General features: G+C 46.6%; 1 protein-coding gene across 3 annotated transcripts; it reads left to right on the top strand.

Annotated features, from left to right (window-relative positions):
• The first annotated feature begins 833 nt into the window (after positions 1-833).
• Positions 834-26,088, top strand: C5H8orf82 (chromosome 5 C8orf82 homolog). 3 transcript variants are annotated; one of them, XR_008844407.1, is made up of 4 exons: positions 834-1,264; positions 2,890-2,938; positions 22,776-23,301; positions 23,666-26,088. XR_008844407.1 is itself a non-coding variant. In XM_056522929.1 (3 exons), the coding sequence occupies exons 1-3, from the start codon at positions 1,103-1,105 to the stop codon at positions 23,207-23,209; spliced, it is 645 nt and encodes a 214-aa protein (XP_056378904.1). In that variant the 5' UTR covers positions 834-1,102; the 3' UTR covers positions 23,210-26,085. The 3 variants fall into 3 exon arrangements, 1 of the variants encoding a protein (XP_056378904.1); XR_008844406.1 differs by having other exon boundaries at positions 22,776-23,312; XM_056522929.1 differs by having other exon boundaries at positions 22,776-26,085.
• The last annotated feature ends 376 nt before the right edge of the window (positions 26,089-26,464 follow it).

Below are 26,464 nucleotides of genomic sequence, written 5' to 3'. Positions count from 1 at the left end.
CCTCATACACGGGACCCCCGCAATCACTCCCCTCATACACGGGACCCCCGCAATCACTTCCCTCATACACGGGACCCCCGCAATCACTCCCCTCATACACAGCACCCCCCACAATCACTCCCCTCATACACAGCACCCCCCGCAATCACTCCCCTCATACACAGCACCCCCGCAATCACTCCCCTCATACACAGGACCCCCGCAATCACTCCCCTCATACACATGACCCCCGCAATCACTCCCCTCATACACAGCACCCCCCACAATCACTCCCCTCATACACAGCACCCCCCGCAATCACTCCCCTCATACACAGGACCCCCCGCAATCACTCCCCTCATACACAGGACCCCCGCAATCACTCCCCTCATACACAGGACCCCCCGCAATCACTCCCCTCATACACAGCACCCCCCGCAATCACTCCCCTCATACACAGCACCCCCCGCAATCACTCCCCTCATACACGGGACCCCCCGCAATCACTCCCCTCATACACAGCACCCCCCGCAATCACTCCCCTCATACACTGCACCCCCCGCAATCACTCCCCTCATACACGGGACCCCCCGCAATCACTCCCCATCATACACGGGACCCCCGCAATCACTCCCCTCATACACAGGACCCCCCGCAATCACTCCCCTCATACACAGCACCCCCCGCAATCACTCCCCTCATACACTGCACCCCCCGCAATCACTCCCCTCATACACGGGACCCCCCGCAATCACTCCCCTCATACACAGCACCCCCCGCAATCACTCCCCTCATACACAGGACCCCCCGCAATCACTCCCCTCATACACAGCACCCCCCCCCCGCAATCACTCCCCTCATACACGGGACCCCCCGCAATCACTCCCCTCATACAGAGCTGTTTTGGGGGCCCTATCTCATGGGGCCCCGCGGTATAGTCTGTGTATGGGATATAGATTCTAGGCCCCTAACATGTCGTCCTTTTCCTCCTGGCCGGGCAGATATCTGACCCGGAACCTTTCTCCCGAGCTCTTGTTTCCTCCGGCGCTCACAAATAACTGACCGGTTTCCATAGTAACAGTGCGGCCTGTCTGTGCTGATAGATCCCCGGCCTGTCCTAGCTATGCCCTGCCCGGCGCTGCTCCGTGGAATCCCCGTCTTTCGTAGTCGCCTGTTCCCGCTCCTCGGCCCCAGGGGCCCCTGCAGGGGAGTTCACTATGTGCAGGGCCACAGCCCCGAGCCCCGCGTCCGGGAGTACTTCTATTATATCGACCACCAGGGGCAGGTGAGGCCACAGGGGCCACAGTGTAAGGTCTGCAGCATAGAAGAGATCAGAGGGGCCACAGTGTAAGGTCTGCAGAATAGAAGAGATCAGAGGGGCCACAGTGTAAGGTCTGCAGAATAGAAGAGATCAGAGGGGCCACAGTGTAAGGTCTGCTGAATAGAAGAGATCAGAGGGGCCCCAGTGTAAGGTCTGCAGAATAGAAGAGATCAGAGGGGCCACAGTGTAAGATCTGCAGAATAGAAGAGATCAGAGGGGCCCCAGTGTAAGGTCTGCAGAATAGAAGAGATCAGAGGGGCCCCAGTGTAATATATCAAGGGCTCTACAGTGTTATATATAGGAGAGCAGGGGCCACAGAATAGTATAGAGTCCATAGGTTCTCTGTGTGACAAATAAAAGAGATCAGGGGCCGCAATGTTATGTATTAAGAGGTCTGGGGCCCCTTAGTGGACAGCAAAGGCCACAGGGGGACTTATATCTAACATGGCAGCTGGGGACGACCCCAGGACTTGTATCTGTAATATTCAGTCATGACATAGCAGCTGAGGACGAGTCCAGGACCTGTATCTGTAATATTTAGTCATGACATGGCAGCTGGGGACAAGTTTAGGACCTGTATCTGTAATATTTAGTCATGACATAGCGGCTGAGGACGAGTCCAGAACTTGTATCTGTAATATTCAGTCATGACATGGCGGCTGAGGCCGAGTCCAGGACCTGTATCTGTAATATTCAGTCATGACATGGTGGCTGGGGACAAGTTCAGGACTTGTATCTGTAATATTTAGTCATGACATGGCGGCTGAGGACGAGTCCAGGACCTGTATCTGTAATATTCAGTCATGACATGGCAGCTGAGGACGAGTCCAGGACCTGTATCTGTAATATTTAGTCATGACATGGCGGCTGGGGACAAGTTCAGGACTTGTATCTGTAATATTCAGTCATGACATGGCGGCTGAGGATGAGTCCAGGACCTGTATCTGTAATATTCAGTCGTGACATGGCAGCTGGGGACGAGTCCAGGACCTGTATCTGTAATATTCAGTCATGACATGGCGGCTGGGGACAAGTTCAGGACCTGTATCTGTAATATTTAGTCATGACATGGCGGCTGGGGACAAGTTCAGGACTTGTATCTGTAATATTCAGTCATGACATGGCGGCTGAGGATGAGTCCAGGACCTGTATCTGTAATATTTAGTCATGACATGGCGGCTGGGGACAAGTTTAGGACCTGTATCTGTAATATTCAGTCATGACATGGCGGCTGAGGACGAGTCCAGGACCTGTATCTGTAATATTCAGTCATGACATGGTGGCTGGGGACAAGTTTAGGACCTGTATCTGTAATATTCAGTCATGACATGGCGGCTGAGGACGACCCCAGGACCTGTATCTGTAATATTCAGTCGTGACATGGCAGCTGGGGACGAGTCCAGGACCTGTATCTGTAATATTCAGTCATGACATGGCGGCTGGGGACAAGTTCAGGACCTGTATCTGTAATATTTAGTCATGACATGGCGGCTGGGGACAAGTTCAGGACCTGTATCTGTAATATTTAGTCATGACATGGCGGCTGTAATTTGATTGGTTGTCGGTAATTCCCTCGTTTTGTTTTTCAGCTCTTCCTCGATGACGTCAAAGTCAAGAATTTCATCACTTGTTTTAAAGGTAAAGTATGAGGCGTAATGGTGAATATTGGGGAATGGGCAGCCTAAAATAATGAAATAAAGCTGAGAGGGCACAGCACCACCTAGTGGAGGATCAGTAAGTAAGTAAAGTATAGAGAACAGCTCCACCTACAGGCTGAGTGCATTAATGCATCATGGGAAAGTTTTTCAGTCTTCCGACTTGCGTCCTCTAAGGGTTAATGCACACCAGACTGATTTGCTGTCGAAAAGTAGAGTATAGATCGTTCATGGGGCGGGTGCGCTTTGGATCAGAACAACCCCCCCCCCCCCCTATCACTGTTATTCATGTATAGGACACAAGATGGCAGCAGAGCATCAGGAGAATCCTATAATTACCACATACAGTCATGTTTAACCTGTGGCTATCCAGCTGTTACAAAACTACAACTCTCAGCCTGTCTGGGGCATGCTGGGAGTTGTAGTTTCACCAAAGGGTGAAGATCACTGACGTACACTTATGTGCCATGTGAAGCCATATTAAAGGGGTACTCCAGTGGGAAAAAAAACCATTTCAAATCAGCTGGTGGCAGAAAGTTCTACAGATTTGTAAATTACTTCTATATAAAGATCTTAATCCTTCCAGTACTTATCAGCTGCTGCATGCTCCACAGGAAGTTGTGTAGTTCTTTCAAGTCTGACCACAGTGCTCTCTGCTGCCACCTCTGTCCGCATCAGGAACTGTCCGGACCAGGAGAGGTTTGCTGTGGGGATTTGCTCCTGCTCTGGACAGTTCCTGACACAGACAGAGGTGGCAGCAGAGAACATTGTGGTCAGACTGGAAAGAACTACACAACTTCCTGTGGAGCATACAGCAGCTGATAAGTACTGGAAGGATTAAGATTTTTGTATGGGAGTTATTTAAAAAAAATTGTTTAACTTTCTGCCACCTGCTGGTTTGAAAATATGTATTTTCCATCGGAGCATCTCTTTAAGATAGCTGTCCTGAAGCTCCAACTCTGTTGGCGGTCAGTGCATATTGGGGGTTGTAGTTTCGTTACAGCTGGAGAACCACAGGTTGATGACTATTGACATAATAAGATGGAGTAGCTTCCTCCATGGAAAACCTTTTATTAAAGGGGTACTCCGGTGGAAAACTTTTTAATCAACTGCTGCCAGAAAGTTAAACAGATTTGTAAATGACTTCTATTAAAAAAATCTTAATCCTTCCGGCACTTATTAGCTGCTGAATACTACAGAGGAAATTATTTTCTTTTTGGAACACAGAGCTCTCTGCTGACATCACGAGCACAGTGCTCTCTGCTGACATCTCTGTCCATTTTAGGTCCAGAGCAGCATATGTTTGCTATGGGGATTTTCTCCTACTCTGGACAGTTCCTAAAATGGACAGAGGTGTCAGCAGAGAGCACTGTGCTCGTGATGTCAGCAGAGAGCTCTGTGTTCCAAAAAGAAAATAATTTCCTCTGTAGTATTCAGCAGCTAATAAGTACTGGAAGGATTAAGATTTTTTTTAATAGAAGTAATTTACAAATCTGAAGAAAGAAAAAAAGGGTGCAAGTGCAGCTCACAATTAGTGTATAAACACTGCCTGAGGTCAACAGGGCATGCAACTATACCACAGTTGCAAAAATAATAAAATATGTGAAAAAGAAATATATTGCCCGGACCTTCCAAGGTAGTGTAATTTAATTATATGAACAATAGAAAACTGGGTCGTACTCCAATAATAATTCAACGGTTATTTATTTAAAATGTATAGTGCATTATTCCTCACAGGGCCCTTGTGAGAAGAAACACATATAATGGATATACAAAATTAGATATATAAAATTAAAATATAGAAATATTATAAAAATGTATCACTGGCATATAGAATAGCTCTATGTTGATGAATTCATATATCGTCTTTAGAGTATTGTAAAGGTATAAATGTCCTTTTGTATGATAATTATAAGTCAAAGTGGATACTCTGTTACCGGTCCTGGGTGATGTGGCTGTGTCAGCTCCCGTGCCCGGATGGCGGTCAACGGTCCTAGATGGTGCTGTGGCTTTATCTTTCAAGATCCAGGTGTTTATGCGGTAATGGTCGTCCCAGGCTAGTGGCACTGGCAGGTGCCGATGGTGAATTCGCCGGGAGGCCGTGCGCTGGCAGGCGCTGCTGGAAATTTGTCAGGAGACCAAGCGCTGGCAGGCGCTGATGGTATCGATCTCCTCACCGCTGGACTTGGAAGCCGGAGACTACACGCTGGGTAGATGGAGCTTGCCTCGTGTAGATGGCGTGTGACGTCAGCTTGAGCCGGAGCTGACCAGGTAAAATCAGGACCGGACACTAGTCTAGGTCGACTAATGCGTAGGGAATCCACAATGTGATGGATTTGCTCCGTAAACTAGAGCTTAGATTCATAAAGAGCATAAATGCCAGTGAACAAAATCGGTGCATAAGACTAGACGCGTTTCAGGGTTCTCAGATACGACCCCTTCCTCAGTAGTCATCGTGACTACTGCTGACGCTGTAAAGGGGTCCAGTCCGGTGTCCTGTGGAACATGAGATGTATGTGACGGAGGTTCACGCCTGGACCTGGAGATGACCTGCGGTCCATACATGAGAAGTCCTTATGTGTCTGAAGAGAAGAGCTGGACGTCTCATATACAATCTGACTAATACACAATAGACTAAACTCAGCCGCGCAGGAGGAGGAGAGCAGACCGGCCTTGGTAATTCTCTGCCTGGATTTATGCTGACGGTGTTGGCATCTTTGTCTCCCCTCTCTGCGATGTCTCTTTGTATTGTAGTTTCAGGTGTAAATTAAAGAATAATAACAGAGAAATGCAGATTTTGCAATGCCGAACATTAACCACCAGGAGGCACTAGAGCCTGAACTTTAGAATTTATAACAGACGGTAGGATGGCGGAGAATAAAATTGTCTCCTTCCTATCAATCCTGGCCTGAATCCAACAGAGCTGTATACGGGGCTCACACTGTGCTACATGTATATGCTGGGAAATATCACCAGAGCGTACACAGCTGGACACCTCATAAACATATATACACTGCTCAAAAACATAAAGGGATCACTAAGATAACACGTCCTAGATCTGAATGAACTAATCGTATGAAATCCTTTCCTCTTTACATAGTTGAATTCGCTGACAACAAAATCACCAAAAATTATCAATGGAAATGAAATGTATTAACCCCTGGAGGTCTGGATATGGAGTCACTCAAAATCACAGTGGAAAACCTCACTACAGGCTGATCCAACTTTATGTAATGTCCTTAATACAAGTCCCAATGAGGCTCAGTAGTGTGTGTGGCCTCCACGTGCCCGTATGACCTCCCTACAATGCCTGGGCATGCTCCTGATGAGGTGGAGGATGGTCTCCTGAGGGATGTCCTCCCAGACCTGGACTAAAGCATCCGCCAACTCCTGGACAGTCTGTGGTGGATGGAGCGAGTCGTCCCAGATGTGCTCAATCGAATTCAGGGGAACGGGCGGCCAGTCCATAGCATCAATGCCTTCCTCTTGTAGGAACTGCTGACACACTCCAGACACATGAGGTCTAGCATTGTCTTGTATTAGGAGGTACCCAGGGCCAACCGCACCAGCATATGGTCTCACAAGGGGTCTGAGGATCTCATCTCAGTATCTAATGGCAGTCAGGCTACCTCTGGCAAGTACATGGAGGGCTGTGCGGCCCCCCCAAAGAAGTGCCACCCCACACCATTACTGGCCCACCACCAAACTGGTAATGCTGGAGGATGTTGCAGGCAGCAGAACATTCTCCACGGTGTCTCCAGACTCTGTCACATCTGTCACATGTGCTCAGTGTGAACCTGCTTTCATCTGTGAAGAGCACAGGGCGCCAGTGGTGAATTTGCCAATCTTGGTGTTCTCTGGCAAATGCCAAACGTCCTGCACGGTATTGGGCTGTGAGCACAACCCCCACCTGTGGATGTCGGGCCCTCATACCACCCTCATGGAGTCTGTTTCTTACTCTTTGAGTGGACACATGCACATTTGTGGCCTGCTGGAGGTCATTTTGCAGGGCTCTGGCAGTGCTCCTCCTTGCACAAAGGCGGAGGTAGCGGTCCTGCTGCTGGGTTGTTGCCCTCCTACGGCCTCCTCCTCGTCTCCTGATGTACTGGCCTGTCTCCTGGTAGCGCCTCCCTGCTCTGGACACTACGCTGACAGACACAGCAAACCTTCTTATCACAGCTCGCATTGATGTGCCATCCTGGATGAGCTGCACTACCTGAGCCACTTGTGTGGGTTGCAGACTCCGTCTCATGCTACCACTAGAGTGAAAGCACCGCCAGTATTCAAAAGTGACCAAAATATCAGCCAGAAAGTGTAGGAACTGAGAAGTGGTCTGTGGTCACCACCTACAGAACCACTCCTTTATTGGGGGTGTCTTGGTAATTGCCTATAATTTCCACGTGTTGTCTGTTTCATGGTAAATTGATTGTCAATCAGTGTTGTTCCTGAGTGGACAGTGGGATCTCACACAAGTGTCAGTGCCTTGGAGTTACATTGTGTTGTTTAGTGTTCCCTTTATTTTTTGAGCCGTGTATTATACACCTTTTTATATGACCTAACCGTGTAGGCCAGTGGTCTTCAACCTGCAGACCTCCAGATGTTGCAAAAACTACAACTCCCAGCATGCCCGGACAGCTGTTGGCTGTCCGGGCATGCTGGGAGTTGTAGTTTTGCAACATCTGGAGGGTACGCAGGTTGAAGACCACTGGTGTAGGCGATGCCCAGTCACATAGAGCGGCCCCCGAGCGACACTTTACCCACTTTTAGAACACATAAGAGCTTTGTGCAGCTCGCAGAGCAGTGACTACACTTATACATTGTCACAAATCCCCAGCTGTGTGAGCTCTGAAGGTTTTCGTTCACTGACATCAAGCACTGGTCTGGACATATTCTTGAAAAGGATATTCCAGCCTATAACACTTATCCTCTATTCACAGGATAGGGAATGGGATCTGATAGCGGGATTGGGGGACCCCCACCATCTTGAGGACAAGACCGGAGTCGCTCCTGTTGGAGTGGTGGTCACATGTACACACCGCGCTGCATTCATTGGCCCAGATATGTCAACATGCCGGAAACCAAAACAACCAATTACAGCTCAGCTTTCATTTTACCAGAGTGAATTCGGGTAGAAATACAGACATGGTGCACATCTACAATCTTGTATAATGATCTGATTGCTTCTCAGCATAATATCAAAAACTAACAGGTTGTTATTATACATTTTTGATCAAAAAGTACAAGCCCACTCGCCACGTCAAGGCCACCTATTTAGAGTGGGTCCCTAACGTCCCTAGCATAAAATGGCGCAGCACCGAGCGGCGACCACCACCGCCGCGACACCAATGCCCACAGGGGGGAACGACCCACCGGCAGAGCGGCCCCAATGCCACTCAAACCAGTCTATGGGCCGCACCCCCCCGCAGACACGGCGCCACGGCAGTAACGGACACCGCACAGCACCACACCAGTGTGAACAAGGTGTAATGGCTCACTTACCATGCTCTCCCAGTCAGACTGGGAGGCTGCTAGGAAAGAAATGGCCCTTGTGTAGCTAACTACTACTTATATAGGGTTGGGCTGAGGGGGTGGGGAAGAGTGCAGACAACATGTTCAAACAAAAAAAAAAAGAGGGGATAGAAATCACAGTGTGAATTCGGGTAGAAATACAGACATGGTGCACATCTACAATCTTGTATAATGATCTGATTGCTTCTCAGCATAATATCAAAAACTAACAGGTTGTTAGTATACATTTTTGATCAAAAAGTACAAGCCCACTCGCCACGTCAAGGCCACCTATTTAGAGTGGGTCCCTAACGTCCCTAGCATAAAATGGCGCAGCACCGAGCGGCGACCACCACCGCCGCGACACCAATGCCCACAGGGGGGAACGACCCACCGGCAGAGCGGCCCCAATGCCACTCAAACCAGTCTATGGGCCGCACCCCCCCGTGTTAGTTTTTGATATTATGCTGAGAAGCAATCAGATCATTATACAAGATTGTAGATGTGCACCATGACAGCTCTTCTACCCGAATTCACACTAGAATTCTATCCCCTCCTTTTTCTTTGTTTTAACATGTGCTGCACTCTTCCCCACCCCCTCAGCCCAACCCTATATAAGTAGTAGTTAGCTGCACATGGGCCATTTCTTTCCTAGCTGCCTCCCAGTTTGACTGGGAGAGTATGGTAAGTGAGCTTTTACATCCCTGTTCACACTGGTGTGGTGCTGTGCGGTGTCCGTTTCTGCCGTGGCGCCGTGTCTGCGGGGGGGGGGGGGGTGCGGCTCATAGACTGGTTCGAGTGGCATTGGGGCTGCTCTGCCAGTGGGTCGTTCCCCCCCCTTGTGGGCATTGGCGTTGCGGCGGTGGTGGTCGCCGCCCGGTGCTGCGCCATTTTATGCTAGGGACGTTAGGGACCCACTCTGGATAGGTTGCCTTGACGTGGCGAGTGGGCTTGTACTTTTTGATCAAAATGTATACTAACAACCTGTTAGTTTTTGATATTATGCTGAGAAGCAATCAGATCATTATACAAGATTGTAGATGTGCACCATGACAGCTCTTCTACCCGAATTTTCATTTTACCAGAGCTTGTAGAGATATAAAGCTGAGCTGAGTGATTGGTTGCTATAGATCAGACATTCAGTGTCTGTGGGAGCTTTCCTGGCAGAGATAGAAGAATATCTGTGCAGAATTCCACGTGAATATTCCACACTTACATTCCCCAAAAGCAGAGTCCCATTGATTTTAATAGGAATCTGCTGCTCTGTTCAGACGGCAGACTGCATAGTGGTAAATCATTGTCTGTGGGAGCGGAGATAGAAGAATATCTGTGCAGAATTCCGTGTGAATATTCCACACAGACATTCCGCAACAGCAGAGTCCCATTGATTTTAATAGGCTTCTCCTGCTTTGTTCACAGGGCAGAATGCTGCTGCGGAAATCCCGACCTGTTCAATGTTTTTGCTGATTCCACTTGCATTGGTGCCTATAAGAGGGCGCACTTCAGAGCGATCCTATCACTGGCATCTTCTGCAGACTTTGGAATTGGGGATCGACCGATTATCGGTTTGGCCGATATTATCGGCCGATATTCACAATTTTGGACATTATCGGCAATTACCTTGCCGATAATGCACCGCCCATCGCACCGCTGCACGCCCCGGCCGCTGCCTCATTGCCTCCCCCATGCCCGTTTTATAATTACCTGTTCCCGGGTCCACGCTATTTCTGGGGCAGCGGCGGCGGTCTCTGGCCGGAGCGGTGGGGTGCGGTGCGCCGGGTGGTGTCGCCGGGGGGGAAAAATGGCCGTTAACTTATACCGGAATAACGGTATAAGTTATCAGCTATCAGACCTAACCTCCACAGAATATCGGTATCGGCCCTAAAAAAACGATATCGGTCGATCCCTATTTGGAATGTCCTCACGAAAATTTTCCGTGCAAACATTTCACCCTGGGAACATACCCTAACAGTGATTGTCCAAGGTAAGGAAAAACATCTCCCTAAAACAGCGCCACGTCTGTGGATGGTCGTGTTTAGAACTGCAGCTCATTCCGTGCAGAGCTGTTGTGCTGCTTCTGGAAATAAATTAGCAGATCCTTTTAATTATAAACATTATGTCATAGGTTAGTATGTGCCTCCATCTGCTTTAAAACCGCATACTTACCTCCCTCGCTCCCCTGCCACGGTCACATCTTCCAGTCCGCATCCCCGTGCTGTTCTTACTTCTCCACATGTCAGACTCCCCGCTCAGCCAATCACAGAGCGGAGCGGGACATCATCGGTGGCTGGCAGAACAGGAGCGCAGAGAGTCTCTTTAGGGCAGTGTTTCCCAACCATGGTGCCTCCAGCTGTTGCAAAACTACAACTCCCAGCATGCCCGGACAGCCAAAGGCTGTCCGGGCATGCTAGGAGTTGTAGTTTTGGAACAGTTGGAGGCACCATGGTTAGGTAACACTGCTGTAGGGTCTGCAAGAATTGGGCACCTCTATGGGTACTATCATGGCAGCCATTGTATGCGTGTCACTCCCTGTGTGGCATATCAGTGTGCTTTGTGATGGAAACCATACCCGGACTCTTTTAGTGTGTTACACAGCAAACATGGACGAGAATTAAAGTTGTCATCAACTTTTTTTTTTTTTGTACTTTGTACTACAACATGTCTCTAATATACTTCTATTATTTATTTTGTGTTTAAATAATTTTATTTTGCACTTGAAATCCGGCCACTAGGGGTCTCCCTCCTAGCGGCCGGCTGCAGCCTGCTGTGACATCACAGCTGAATTTGGACCGATCCCGGCCGGGCATTCAGTCCGAATTCAGTCACCCTGCACTCACTCCCTGCCTGTCAATCAGAGAGGCTGGAGCGAGCGCTGTGAACGCCTGGGCTTTGCGCATTGGCTGCCTGGCCTCGTGCGCCGGCTGTCCCCGCCCCCGGCATGTACAGTCTGGAGGCAGCACGGCACTGAATCTCAGTGCTGCGCTGATGCTCCAGGACTGTACATGTCCTGTACGGTAAGTGAGGTCTTATTTCACTTACCCCTACTTCGTTTCAGTCCCAGGTTTCGGCGGTGTAGAATAGCACGGCAGGTGGGCTATGCTCCTATACTCCTCCTCCCTGGATAAGACAACACTGCTAAACAGGGAGGAGGAGACCCCGGAGCATACTGCCAAGCTGTTGGCCGCTTCTGACGGGAACGCAGCATAGATAAGATAAGGGCGGAAGTCGGCCCTTAGCAGGCATCAGTGACAAAAAGATATTTCTAAGGTGGTTAAAAACATTTTTAAAGACAGGGATGGGGTTAGGGATAGGTGAGCAATAGGCAGGGACAGAAGCTTTTTTTCCCACATGGTGGGAGCTACTCTTTCATTTATTTTGTGGATTTTTAGCCACAAAGCTTTTACCCTTCACATCGATCAGGCTCGCCAATTATCCGCGTACTATTTTTGGTGTAGCCGATTATTCTAGGTCGTCAACCTTTTGCCACGATGTGTCAACTTCTCATGTAAAAAGTTGTTACAGCCGGAGGTTATGGTGTCGATCTTCCTTCTGTCTGTGACACATTTGGGTTTCCACCTCCGTTATCCGAACTTAAAGTGTTTACATTTTCTGGCATGAAAACCCAACATCTATTTTAATCTCCTCCGTTTTTCGTAGCGAGAGAAGTTTTCCAGGTCGTAGCCTGAAGCAGTTGCTAAAAGACTTAGGTGTAATGTGGGTTTCTCTTCATCCTTCTGCCTTCCCCGGTGCAGGGAAAGCTTTTTTGCCCCCGGTGGTTTGCATCTGTGCTGGTACTTTCCTAAGGCTCCCCTCGAGCAAAGTTCTTAAGTCCTTCGACAGCAGGAGGGCCCCTTATATAGACTCCTCAACAGTCCCCTCAAGTTAATGGTAGACAAGTAGTATTATTTATAGTCGGTGACAGTGTATACCTATAATACTGATGGTAGATTACAATGTCTCCATGTGTTTCGGACCCCTTCTGTTCCCGGGTTTCGGCACCTTTTGTTGCTGCTGTTCCTCTGTTTCCCGTGGATCTGTGTGCGCGCTTCCTCCGAGCACGTGCACACCCAAATCATTTCACTTGGAAGCATTTTTCACCTCTGACTATATCAGTCAGCTCCACCTTTCCCTACTCACCTGTGCAGTAAGATTCCATAGTGTTCCAGTGAAGGTGTTCTGAGCTTGCATTCCGTGTTCTAAATTTGACCCCGGCTTTGACTCGTTCCTCTCCGCCTTTCTTCTCACACCAACATCTTTTGGGACATTTGGCCAGCCACCACGGCAAAATGGCTGCCTGAAGGGACGAACCAGTTTGAGCTCCTGTTATCCTATGTACACTGGCGTTCCACCTACTATTACTCTGGAGAACGCTGTGACCTTTCTGTCCAGGAAATCTGATATTCATTTAGCAGCCAGTAACCTGCTGTCTCATTTTGGATGTTTCCTCTGATTCACACTAAATGTCCATCCTTGGATTCTGTCCAGAAAATCCTTAAATGGTAACTGAGTGATGAGGTGTGGAAGTATGGCATAATGTGCAGGGGTGACAGTAGACCACGGATACAGGTAGGATTTGTGCAGAGGGGACAGCTTAAGCAGGGATGACACGGAGTGCAGGGTGGACATTGAGTTAAGGGGAGGCGTGAAGTGCAGGGGCGGCATTCAGTGCAGGGCTGACAGTGGAGTGCAGGGGTGACAGTGGAGTGCAGGGGTGACAGTGGAGTGCAGGGGGGACAGTGGAGTGCAGGGGGTGACAGTGGAGTGCAGGGGGGACATGGGAGTGCAGGGGGGACAGTGGAGTGCAGGGGGTGACAGTGGAGTGCAGGGGGGACATGGGAGTGCAGGGGTGACAGTGGAGTGCAGGGGTGACAGTGGAGTGCAGGGGGGACAGTGGAGTGCAGGGTGGACATTGAGTTAAGGGGAGGCGTGAAGTGCAGGGGCGGCATTCAGTGCAGGGCTGACGGTGGAGTGCAGGGCTGACGGTGGAGTGCAGGGGTGATAGTGGAGTGCAGGGGTGATAGTGGAGTGCAGGGGTGATAGTGCAGTGCAGGGGTGATAGTGGAGTGCAGGGGTGATAGTGGAGTGCAGGGGTGACAGTGGAGTGCAGGGGGGACATGGGAGTGCAGGGTGGACATTGAGTTAAGGGGAGGCGTGAAGTGCAGGGGCGGCATTCAGTGCAGGGCTGACAGTGGAGTGCAGGGGTGACAGTGGAGTGCAGGGGGGACAGTGGAGTGCAGGGGGTGACAGTGGAGTGCAGGGGGGACAGTGGAGTGCAGGGGGGACAGTGGAGTGCAGGGGGGACAGTGGAGTGCAGGGGGGACAGTGGAGTGCAGGGGGTGACAGTGGAGTGCAGGGGGGACAGTGGAGTGCAGGGGGGACAGTGGAGTGCAGGGGGGACAGTGGAGTGCAGGGGTGACAGTGGAGTGCAGGGGTGACGGTGGAGTGCAGGGGGGACGGTGGAGTGCAGGGGGGACGGTGGAGTGCAGGGGGGACGGTGGAGTGCAGGGGGGACGGTGGAGTGCAGGGGGGACGGTGGAGTGCAGGGGGTGACGGTGGAGTGCAGGGGGTGACGGTGGAGTGCAGGGGGTGACGGTGGAGTGCAGGGGGTGACAGTGGAGTGCAGGGGGTGACAGTGGAGTGCAGGGGGTGACAGTGGAGTGCAGGGGGTGACAGTGGAGTGCAGGGGGTGACAGTGGAGTGCAGGGGGTGACAGTGGAGTGCAGGGGTGACATTAAGTGCAGGGGTGACATTAAGTGCAGGGGTGACAACTGATGCAGGGGTGACGTGAAGTGCATAGAGATGGCAAAGAGCAATGTTTCCCAACCAAGGTGCCTCCAGCTGTTGCAAAACTACAACTGCCAGCATGCCCGGACAGCCTTTGGCCAGATAGCTTATATAAAGGTTTCCTACTACATTGTAAAGTAATGCACTGCGTGGAATTGTGGGAAGGATAAATAAAAAATGCCTGCGTGCGTCCTCTCCGTTACCCCGTGGGGCCGGCGGTGTGGACTGTCTCCAGTACATCTCATCCTGCGCCGCTCTGAAGATGTCAGCGGTAAACACATGGCGCGTAATATATGTGATGTACGCTCAGCGCGCCGGCTACAAACAGCTGCTCAGCATTAGGAAGACATTAACAGGCGAGCGCCGAGGACGCAGCAGTTTACGAGGACAAATTAAGAGAGCGGATTCACTGCCGAGCGGAGAGAAAATGTCTTCATAAAAAAACTAAATGTGTAAAACGTGACGGCAAATCCTTTACTCAGTATACCGCCAGATAGTGAGGAGAGCACAGAACCACCCCCTGTCTCCGGATAGTGTACATGCAGGCAGTATTATAGTAGTTATATTCTTGTATATATAGGTGCAGTATTATAGTAGTTATATTCTTGTATATAGGTGCAGTATTATAGTAATTATATTCTTGTATATAGGAGGCAGTATTATAGTAGTTATATTCTTGTATATAGGAGCAGTATTATAGTAGTTATATTCTTGTATATATAGGTGCAGTATTATAGTAGTTATATTCTTGTATATATAGGTGCAGTATTATAGTAGTTATATTCTTGTATATAGGTGCAGTATTATAGTAATTATATTCTTGTATATAGGAGGCAGTATTATAGTAGTTATATTCTTGTATATAGGAGCAGTATTATAGTAGTTATATTCTTGTATATAGCAGCAGTATTATAGTAGTTATATTCTTGTATATAGGGGGCAGTATTATAGTAGTTATATTCTTGTATATAGGAGCAGTATTATAGTAGTTATATTCTTGTATATAGGAGCAGTATTATAGTAGTTATATTCTTGTATATAGCAGCAGTATTATAGTAGTTATATTCTTGTATATAGGAGCAGTATTATAGTAGTTATATTCTTGTATATAGGAGACAGTATTATAGTAGTTATATTCTTGTATATAGGTGCAGTATTATAGTAATTATATTCTTGTATATAGGAGGCAGTATTATAGTAGTTATATTCTTGTATATAGGAGCAGTATTATAGTAGTTATATTCTTGTATATATAGGTGCAGTATTATAGTAGTTATATTCTTGTATATATAGGTGCAGTATTATAGTAGTTATATTCTTGTATATAGGTGCAGTATTATAGTAATTATATTCTTGTATATAGGAGGCAGTATTATAGTAGTTATATTCTTGTATATAGGAGCAGTATTATAGTAGTTATATTCTTGTATATAGCAGCAGTATTATAGTAGTTATATTCTTGTATATATAGGTGCAGTATTATAGTAGTTATATTCTTGTATATAGGTGCAGTATTATAGTAATTATATTCTTGTATATAGGTGCAGTATTATAGTAGTTATATTCTTGTATATAGGAGCAGTATTATAGTAGTTATATTCTTGTATATAGCAGCAGTATTATAGTAGTTATATTCTTGTATATAGGGGGCAGTATTATAGTAGTTATATTCTTGTATATAGGAGCAGTATTATAGTAGTTATATTCTTGTATATAGCAGCAGTATTATAGTAGTTATATTCTTGTATATAGGAGCAGTATTATAGTAGTTATATTCTTGTATATAGGAGACAGTATTATAGTAGTTATATTCTTGTATATAGGTGCAGTATTATAGTAATTATATTCTTGTATATAGGAGGCAGTATTATAGTAGTTATATTCTTGTATATAGGAGCAGTATTATAGAAGTTATATTCTTGTATATATAGGTGCAGTATTATAGTAGTTATATTCTTGTATATATAGGTGCAGTATTATAGTAGTTATATTCTTGTATATAGGTGCAGTATTATAGTAATTATATTCTTGTATATAGGAGGCAGTATTATAGTAGTTATATTCTTGTATATAGGAGCAGTATTATAGTAGTTATATTCTTGTATATAGGGGCAGTATTATAGTAGTTATATTCTTGTATATAGGAGCAGTATTATAGTAGTTATATTCTTGTATACAGCAGCAGTATTATAGTAGTTATATTCTTGTATATAGGGGGCAGTATTATAGTAGTTATATTCTTGTATATAGGAGCAGTATTATAGTAGTTATATTCTTGTATACAGCAGCAGTATTATAGTAGTTATATTCTTGTATATAGGGGGCAGTATTATAGTAGTTATATTCTTGTATATAGGGGCAGTATTATAGTAGTTATATTCTTGTATATAGGAGCAGTATTATAGTAGTTATATTCTTGTATACAGCAGCAGTATTATAGTAGTTATATTCTTGTATATAGGGGGCAGTATTATAGTAGTTATATTCTTGTATATAGGAGCAGTATTATAGTAGTTATATTCTTGTATATAGGGGCAGTATTATAGTAGTTATATTCTTGTATATAGGAGCAGTATTATAGTAGTTATATTCTTGTATACAGCAGCAGTATTATAGTAGTTATATTCTTGTATATAGGGGGCAGAATTATAGTAGTTATATTCTTGTATATAGGAGCAGTATTATAGTAGTTATGTTCTTGTATATAGGAGCAGTATTATAGTAGATATATTCTTGTATATAGGAGCAGTATTATAGTAGTAATATTCTTGTATATAGGAGGCAGTATTATAGTAGTTATATTCTTGTATATAGGAGGCAGTATTATAGTAGTTATATTCTTGTATATAGGAGCAGTATTATAGTAGTTATATTCTTGTATACAGCAGCAGTATTATAGTAGATATATTCTTGTATATAGGGGGCAGTATTATAGTAGTTATATTCTTGTATATAGGAGCAGTATTATAGTAGTTATATTCTTGTATATAGCAGCAGTATTATAGTAGTTATATTCTTGTATATAGGAGCAGTATTATAGTAGTTATATTCTTGTATATAGGAGCAGTATTATAGTTGTTATATTCTTGTATATAGGAGACAGTATTATAGTAGTTATATTCTTGTATATAGGGGGCAGTATTATAGTAGTTATATTCTTGTAAATAGGGGGCAGTATTATAGTAGTTATATTCTTGTATATAGGAGCAGTATTATAGTAGTTATATTCTTGTATATTGGAGCAGTATTATAGGAGCTATTATAGTAGTGCCCTAGGAGGTATATGTCTGTTCATTACAAACTGAGTTTCCCAGCACAGCGCCATAAATATGTCAGTGGTTGTGCCTGGCACTGCAGCTTTTAATCAAATGATACTGAGCTGCAATACCAGACAGAGCCGCTAAGGAATGTATGGTGTGTCCCTAAATGTAGGGAATCCTGTGATTGTTGATGCACATCGGTGGGAATGTGGGGGCAAAGCCTATATATTTCTATTGTCACAAGCTGGAAATCTTTATTTTTCACTATTTTTACTATCCTGATGGTTTCGTCTTTTAGGAATCAAACTGTTCTGTAAATCCTTGGCTGTCAGGATATTGTCGCACTGGACACCTCCACACACTGTAGAACAGGTAGACCGAGTAGTGACATTTACCTGAGGCGACGTGACATGACCGGGCGGTAGGCCATCACCGCTCACCTCCATCTTTCCCGTTAAGTGACTCATTGTCTTCCTTTATGCTGTGTCCACGCTCTACCGCATTCGTTCTGTCTCCATGAATGAGGCATTCGGGCAGCACTGGCACCACACTCCACATGCAGGACGTGTCCCCAGCACATTGAAATGAAAAGGGCAGAAGAAAGACGAGAATTAATTATAAGTCAGGAAACTTCATCCGTCTGTCTCTGCAGTGCAGGATAAAGCGGCAAGGGGACGACTTCATCGCGTATCGGAAATTAAATGTTATATGCAAATGAGAAAAGACCAGAAATACCACAGAATACGACCTATTCCTGTCACAGCAGCGAATCATCTCATCATGTCTTCAATGTGTCTGGTGTGGTAGAGTCTGGACGGGCATCAGGAGGATTCCTAGACGTTAGTGCCCCCCATACAACCCCCCCAGTGATTTATAGTCGTAAAGCGGATGTTGTGCTTTCCTTATACCGTACATGTGAGAAAAGACAGAAGGAGAAATGACTCCTGAGAACGGACCACAAATCCTGTCTCATAGATAAATGAAGCATTTTATATAATTACTTATCCTGTACTGATCCTGCGTTATATCCTGTATTATAGCCCAGAGCTGTACTCACTATTCTGCTGGTGAGATCACTGTGTACATACATTACATCACTTATCCTGTACTGATCCTGAGTTATATCCTGTATTATACTCCAGAGCTGTACTCACTATTCTGCTGGTGAGGTCACTGTGTACATACATTACATTACTTATCCTGTACTGATCCTGAGTTATATCCTGTATTATACTCCAGAGCTGTACTCACTATTCTGCTGGTGGAGTCACTGTGTACATACATTACATTACTTATCCTGTACTGATCCTGAGTTATATCCTGTATTATACTCCAGAGCTGTACTCACTATTCTGCTGGTGAGGTCACTGTGTACATACATTACATTACTTACCCTGTACTGATCCTGAGTTATATCCTGTATTATACTCCAGAGCAGCACTCACTATTCTGCTGGTGAGGTCACTGTGTACATACATTACATTACTTATCCTGTACTGATCCTGAGTTATATCCTGTATTATACTCCAGAGCTGTACTCACTATTCTGCTGGTGAGGTCACTGTGTACATACATTACATTACTTATCCTGTACTGATCCTGAGTTATATCCTGTATTATACTTTAGAGCTGTACTCACTATTCTGCTGGTGAGGTCACTGTGTACATACATTACATTACTTATCCTGTACTGATCCTGAGTTATATCCTGTATTATACTCCAGAGCTGTACTCACTATTCTGCTGGTGAGGTCACTGTGTACATACATTACATTACTTATCCTGTACTGATCCTGAGTTATATCCTGTATTATACCCTAGAGCTGTACTCACTATTCTGCTGGTGGAGTCACTGTGTACTTACATTACTTATCCTTATACTTAATTTATACCCGCATGTGATATACACTCACCTGTGCCTCTATAATACAGTATATAGGTGGCGCTATCACCCTAAACTTTTCCAGGCTACTCAGTTTCCATGGAGAGTGAAGCGTCTTACTTCACATGTGCTAAGAACAGATGACGCCTCGTGTAATGTACATTAACCCTTTGTGTCCCAGATTGTGTCTGTGAGGTTTATCCTTTGAAAGAGAGAGAAACTCCTGCGGGGAGCGGATCATCACATAACACTCTGGAGACTGCTGCGGGGAGCGGATAACCACATAACACTCTGGAGACTGCTACGAGGAGTGTATCATCACACAACACTCCGGAGACTGCTGCGGGGACTGGATCATCACATAACACTCTGGAGACTGCTGCGGGACTGGATCATCACATAACACTCTGGAGACTGCTGCGAGGAGTGCATCATCACATAACACTCTGGAGACTGCTGCGGGGAGCGTATCATCACATAACACTCTGGAGACTGCTGCAGGGAGTGGATCACCACATAACCCCCTGAAGACTGCTGCGGGGAGTGTATCATCACACAACATTCTGGAGACTCCTGCGGGGGGCGGATCATCACACAACACTCTGGAGACTACTGCGGGGAGCGGATCACCACATAACACTCTGAAGACTCCTGTGGGGAGTGTATCATCACACAACTCTCTGGAGACTGCTGTGGGGAGCGGATCATCACACAACACTCGGGAGACTGCTGCGGGGACTGGATCATCACATAACTGAAGACTGCTGTGGGAAGCGGATCATCACACAACACTCTGGAGACTGCTGCGGGGAGCAGATCATCACATAACACTCTGGAGATTGCTGCAGGGAGTGGATCACCACATAGCACCCTGGAGACTGGATCATCACACAACACCCTAAAGACTACTGCGGGGACTGGATCATCACATAACACTCTGGAGACTGCTGCGGGGACTGGATCATCACATAACACTCTGGAGACTGCTTTGGGGACTGGATCATCACGTAACTGAAGACTGCTGTGGGGAGTCATCATATAACACTCTGGATACTGCTGCTGGGAGTGGATCACCACATAACACTCTGGAGACTGCTGCGGGGAACGGATCACCACATAACACTCTGGAGACTGCTGCGGGGACTGGATCATAACACAACACTCTGGAGACGCCTGCGGGGAGCGGATCATCACTTAACACTCTGGAGACTGCTGCGGGGAGCGGATCATCACACAACACTCTGGAGACTGCTGCGGGGACTGGATCATAACACAACACTCTGGAGACGCCTGCGGGGAGCGGATCATCACTTAACACTCTGGAGACTGCTGCGGGGAGCGGATCATCACACAACACTCTGGAGACTGCTGCGGGGAGCGGATCATCACACAACACTCTGGAGACTGCTGCGGGGAGCAGATCATCACACAACACTCTGGAGACTGCTGCGGGGAGCGGATCATCACACAACACTGGAGACTGCTGCAGGGAGCGGATCATCACACAACACTGGAGACTGCTGCGGGGAGCGGATTATCACACAACACTCTGGAGACTGCTGCGGGGAGCATATCATCACACAACACTCTGGAGACTGCTGCGGGGAGCGGATCATCACACAACACTCTGGAGACTGCTGCGGGGAGCGGATCATCACACAACACTCTGGAGACTGCTGCGGGGAGCGGATTATCACACAACACTCTGGAGACTGCTGCGGGGAGCGGATCATCACACAACACTGGAGACTGCTGCAGGGAGCGGATCATCACACAACACTGGAGACTGCTGCGGGGAGCGGATCATCACACAACACTCTGGAGACTGCTGCGGGGACTGGATCATCACACAACACTGGAGACTGCTGCAGGGAGCGGATCATCACACAACACTGGAGACTGCTGCGGGGAGCGGATTATCACACAACACTCTGGAGACTGCTGCGGGGAGCATATCATCACACAACACTCTGGAGACTGCTGCGGGGAGCGGATCATCACACAACACTCTGGAGACTGCTGCGGGGAGCGGATCATCACACAACACTATGGAGACTGCTGCGGGGGGTGTCATCACATAACACTGTGGATGTTGAGGCTTCTTACTGCGTCACCTGCTTCGTGCAGAAATGTATCATGGCATCATCATGGCCCCAGCAGCACAGAGTATTTCAGAGTTTTCTCTTGGGTTTAGTGTATTCAGCTCATCTTGTACGGCAGCTTTCTGCTCGCACACGTGTCAGCATGCAGTACATGTTACCTAGCAGCTCTCCCACCTACTCCTCTCCACTAATCTCAGCACAACAATATATTAGCACTTACACCTTTTGTTAATGTGATAAATCTTCATTGAGCCGGAGGCTGCATCCGTATATTATGTATAAGAGATAAGGAAAGCGTCTGCATGTGTGAGCAGAGGGCAACTATGCCCGGCAGCGATTACATGTACAACCTCCCTGGGGCCACAGATTAAAACACGGGGCCCCATATATTCAGGCACAGAGACAACGGAGGTGGATGTAGTCAGGTGTGAACATGTGACAGAATGTCCGCCTCCTGTTTTATTTTCTTCCATTTTTTTGCAGGATTGGATGGGTTATTATTTTGTATAATTTTGCATTATTCGTGTCATTAGGCAGCTGATCGCCTTCACCATCTGGCGGCTTCTGCCATATACATCACATTATATTCTGCAGTAATTTCTATGGCTGCTCTCAAAGCTGGGAGCGGGAGCAGCTCAGGGGTGTGCACTCCCTGTGTGGGACTGAAGGAGGCACTGTGCTCTTTTTGCTTCTTTTGGGTAATGTTAGAGACACAAAGCATAATTTTACAAATATCTTATATTGGATTCGTCCGTATGAACAACACAAGACAAAGTGCAAAACAAAGGCGCCATTGTGGCTACTCATACTCCTCGTCATCCATAACAGTGCAGGAGGTCATTGTTTTGTCTCTTCCTTCTGCCTTATGGAAGCAAAGTCCCGGGGCCCCCGGCATCCGATGAGATCCAGTTTGGAGTCTTGAAGTGAAACAGCTTTCCCAGTCCAGCATAGGCAATACGAGTGGAGGGTCTACCGAGAGGACAGGGGGGGGGGGGGGGGGGGAACGACGACGAGAAAAACTAACTCCATAGACTGGAGGGTAGAATAAGTAGGTAGATAGGTGAGTATACATTAAAAAGAAATTTAAAAAAAATATAACCCCGAACACATATCACTTACTAGTAGTAATAGAGAGGCTGTGCTCCAAATAGTCCAGTCAGTGAACTTATTCATCAGTGTAAAGTATATGCAGTGTTTTAAATAGCTTTATTCTATGTACTTCTACCCATAATTCCCTCAGGTTTGTTAATTCTTATTTTTAGTTTTTTTGTTTGTTTTTTTCAGATAAAAAATTTCTTGTCTTTTTCTTCAAACAAGTTCAGAGGAACGAGAGCGGTCGATACATGGAGGATTTCCCTTACATCTCCCCCTGTGGCCGGGAGAGAAATTACATTCGCTGTGATGACCGCCCAGTGGTCTTCACCCACCTTCTAAGTGATGAGAGTTCCGGGGCCGAGCGCCTGTCATACTGTGGAGGAGGGGACAAGCTCACGGTCCCATTCCAGCCTGAGAAACTTGTCATGTTACCCGACAACGGGCGAGTGTATCACCCTGCCCCAGAGAAGGCTGGAGGGGTCGGACTGGTGAAGTCATCACTGGCGTTTGAGCTGAGTCCTTGCTTTGAATTTCCCGTAGGATCCAATTCTGGTACTCCCATCTGTTTTTACTGGAAGGGAAAGCGCCATGATCTGACCAATGAACTTCTCGCCCTCATCTGAGACACAAGAAACCTGATGAGATTTCTTCTAGATCCAGAATGAAGTTCTCCTGGGAGATGAAGCTTTTATGGTGGAAGACGGCTATTTAGGTGGTGAGGAGCAGGTATCTTATCCATTGTGGATGCTCAATCTAGATTAGGGCCACAGTCATGTGGGTGGGAAGCATTTTGCTCACTCAGCCCTACTCTCCCATTCTGGCACCTTAAGTCTTCCATCTTTTAGTGTTTGCTATTGGGCTATACCATTCATAGAGCAGGTGTATGGGGTCTCCAAAGGCTGGCCTCCATCTTTATGGGCTTATTTTGCTCTTGGTTTTCGACAGTGTCATCCTACACAGTAGGATTGATATTTCTGCACTTGATTATTTTGTTTGATTTTGAGCATTTATGTTATTTTTTTTTTTCTTATTGTTTCAAAAAAACACAAAACATTTTTGAGCTGAATGTGTTCTTGCAGAATTTACTGGGAAAAAAGTCAATGAAAAGTTAACCAGCGCTCAGGAGTACACGCAGCAAAGTCCTGTCCCGGGTACAGTGTAACATATCTGGAGGACCGAGACGTATGGTTGTCCTGGTGCTCCCGTCGAATGGTTATTAGAGATCCTGCTATGAGAAGTTTTGCTGTGATTATAGACCGTGGCTAATAAGAGAGGTCGCAGCTTCATCATCCCAGCGGCCTGTATGATTCGGGCTCCTCTCTACACGCTACATATGTCTATTCACTTACAATAAATATGTCTCCATATTGTTGTAGCCTCTGGTCTTCCCTTGTCTGTATGTGATCAGCTGCTATCGCTGTGTATCACAAGGGAGGGGGCGCTGTCAGTGCAGAAATGATTGACGAATGTGTCGTAAATCACTGGTGGAGCAGGATCTAGGGATGTATTCTGTGCTTCTCATTTACCTTGGTATAGGTGGAACTGTTATCTGTAAAGGTGGCCATGGACATAGTAATCCATTGCTGTAAATCTCTTGTCATGCAGAGATGTCACCATGATGGTAAAATATATGTCTGGTTCATCTACAATGTGCAAGCATAACCACATAGATCCCTTCAGAGATGAGCGAGAAGGTCATCTATATAGGTTGATATCACAAGGACAAATGCAGAATCTATCTCAGCATCATATATTATGGAGTCCCCTGGATTATGCTGCAGTCTACATATCATGGAGAGCGAAGACTCTTGGCCTTCAGGGCTGGATATAGAAAGGTTATAAATCTGGAAGATGATTTTTACATAGAGGCCTGATGAGCGGATGTAGCCTGAATTCCCTGAGCTGGGATCTGTGCGTAGCCGAGCATCCGATGGAGAATGTGATGTCTGTGACGCAGCTCAGTGCGGATATCACCTGACTACAGCAAGTGAACATGTCTGGAAATATCGGGGTCAATATTAGCACCTGGAACTGTTAAGAGGGATGCAGAACATTAAGGGCTATGGACACCTGTGCACTGAATTTGGTTTATTGTTAATTTCTTGCCTGAATTTAGGAAACTTACTAAATAATATTTGTTAAAAATGTCTTACTGTTTTGCTCAGAGGGAGATAAGAAAAATTTCTGATGGCCTTTTCCCCTTCCTTGATGAAAAGGGAGGATGATATGCACAGGAGATCAGAGTAGGGGGAGTATACATGGAGGGCAGCTCATAGGCTGTAGATACAGAGGATAGCATACATGGAGCGTAGCTCACAGGCTGTAGATACAGAGGATAGCATACATGGAGCGTAGCTCACAGGCTGTAGATACAGAGGATAGCATACATGGAGCGTAGCTCACAGGCTGTAGATACAGAGGATAGCATATTAGGAGGGCAGCTCACACAGGCTGTAGATACAGAGGATATCATACATGGAGGGCAGCTCACAGGCTGTATATACAGAGGATAGCATACATGTAGGGCAGCTCACACAGGCTGTAGATACAGAGGATATCATACATGGAGGGCAGCTCACAGGCTGTATATACAGAGGATAGCATACATGTAGGGCAGCTCACACAGGCTGTAGATACAGAGGATAGCATACATGGAGGGCAGCTCACAGGCTGTAGATAGAGGATAGCATTCATGGAGCGTAGCTCACAGGCTATAGATACAGAGGATAGCATGTATGGAGGACAGCTCACACAGGCTGTAGATACAGAGGATAGCATATATGGAGGGCAGCTCACAGGCTGTAGATACAGAGGATAGCATACATGGAGCGTAGCTCACAGGCTGTAGATACAGAGGATAGCATACATGGAGCGTAGCTCACAGGCTATAGATACAGAGGATAGCATGTATGGAGGGCAGCTCACACAGGCTGTAGATACAGAGGATAGCATATATGGAGGGCAGCTCACAGGCTGTAGATACAGAGGATAGCATATTAGGAGGGCAGCTCACACAGGCTGTAGATACAGAGGATATCATACATGGAGGGCAGCTCACAGGCTGTATATACACAGGATAGCATACATGGAGGGCTGCTCACACAGGCTGTAGATACAGAGGATAGCATATATGGAGGGCAGCTCACACAGGCTGTAGAAATAGAGGATAGCATACATGGAGGGCAGCTCACCCAGGCTGTAGATACAGAGGATATCATACATGGAGGGCAGATAGATACAGAGGATATCATACATGGAGGTCAGATCACAGGCTGTAGATACAGAGGATAGCATACATGAATCGTAGCTCACAGGCTGTAGATACAGAGGATAGCATATATGGAGGACAGCTCACACAGGCTTTAGATACAGAGGATATCATATATGGAGGGCAGCTCACACAAGCTGTAGATACAGAGGATAGCATACATGGAGGGCAGCTCACCCAGGCTGTAGATACAGAGGATAGCATACATGGAGGGCAGCTCACAGGCTGTAGATAGAGGATGCAAAACAAAAACCTCCAAGGAAAGTGGAATTCAGGCGCTGAAGGACCAGACAAGGTGGAGACAGTAAAACATTTATTCCCAGTATGCATACTGGGAATAAATGTTTTACTGTCTCCACCTTGTCTGGTCCTTCAGCGCATGAATTCCACTTTCCTTGGAGGTTTTTGTTTTGCATTGCTACACCGGTGGAACGGTAGCAGTGGACCATTGTTACACACCCTCACCCAAGTTGTGCTGGCCTATGCACAACTTGTTCTGGTAAGCGCTATTACTGCCTAGTGTCTTACATTGATTTGGCGATATTACACCATGGAGCGCTCCTTCTTTTTCTAGTAGATAGAGGATAGCATACCTGGAGGGCAGCTCACA

This window comes from Hyla sarda, chromosome 5, assembly GCF_029499605.1.
Source record: "Hyla sarda isolate aHylSar1 chromosome 5, aHylSar1.hap1, whole genome shotgun sequence".
NCBI classification, from domain to species: Eukaryota; Metazoa; Chordata; class Amphibia; order Anura; family Hylidae; genus Hyla; species Hyla sarda.
Note: the sequence above shows the minus strand (reverse complement) of the source record. Positions and strands in the feature narration are given on the sequence as shown.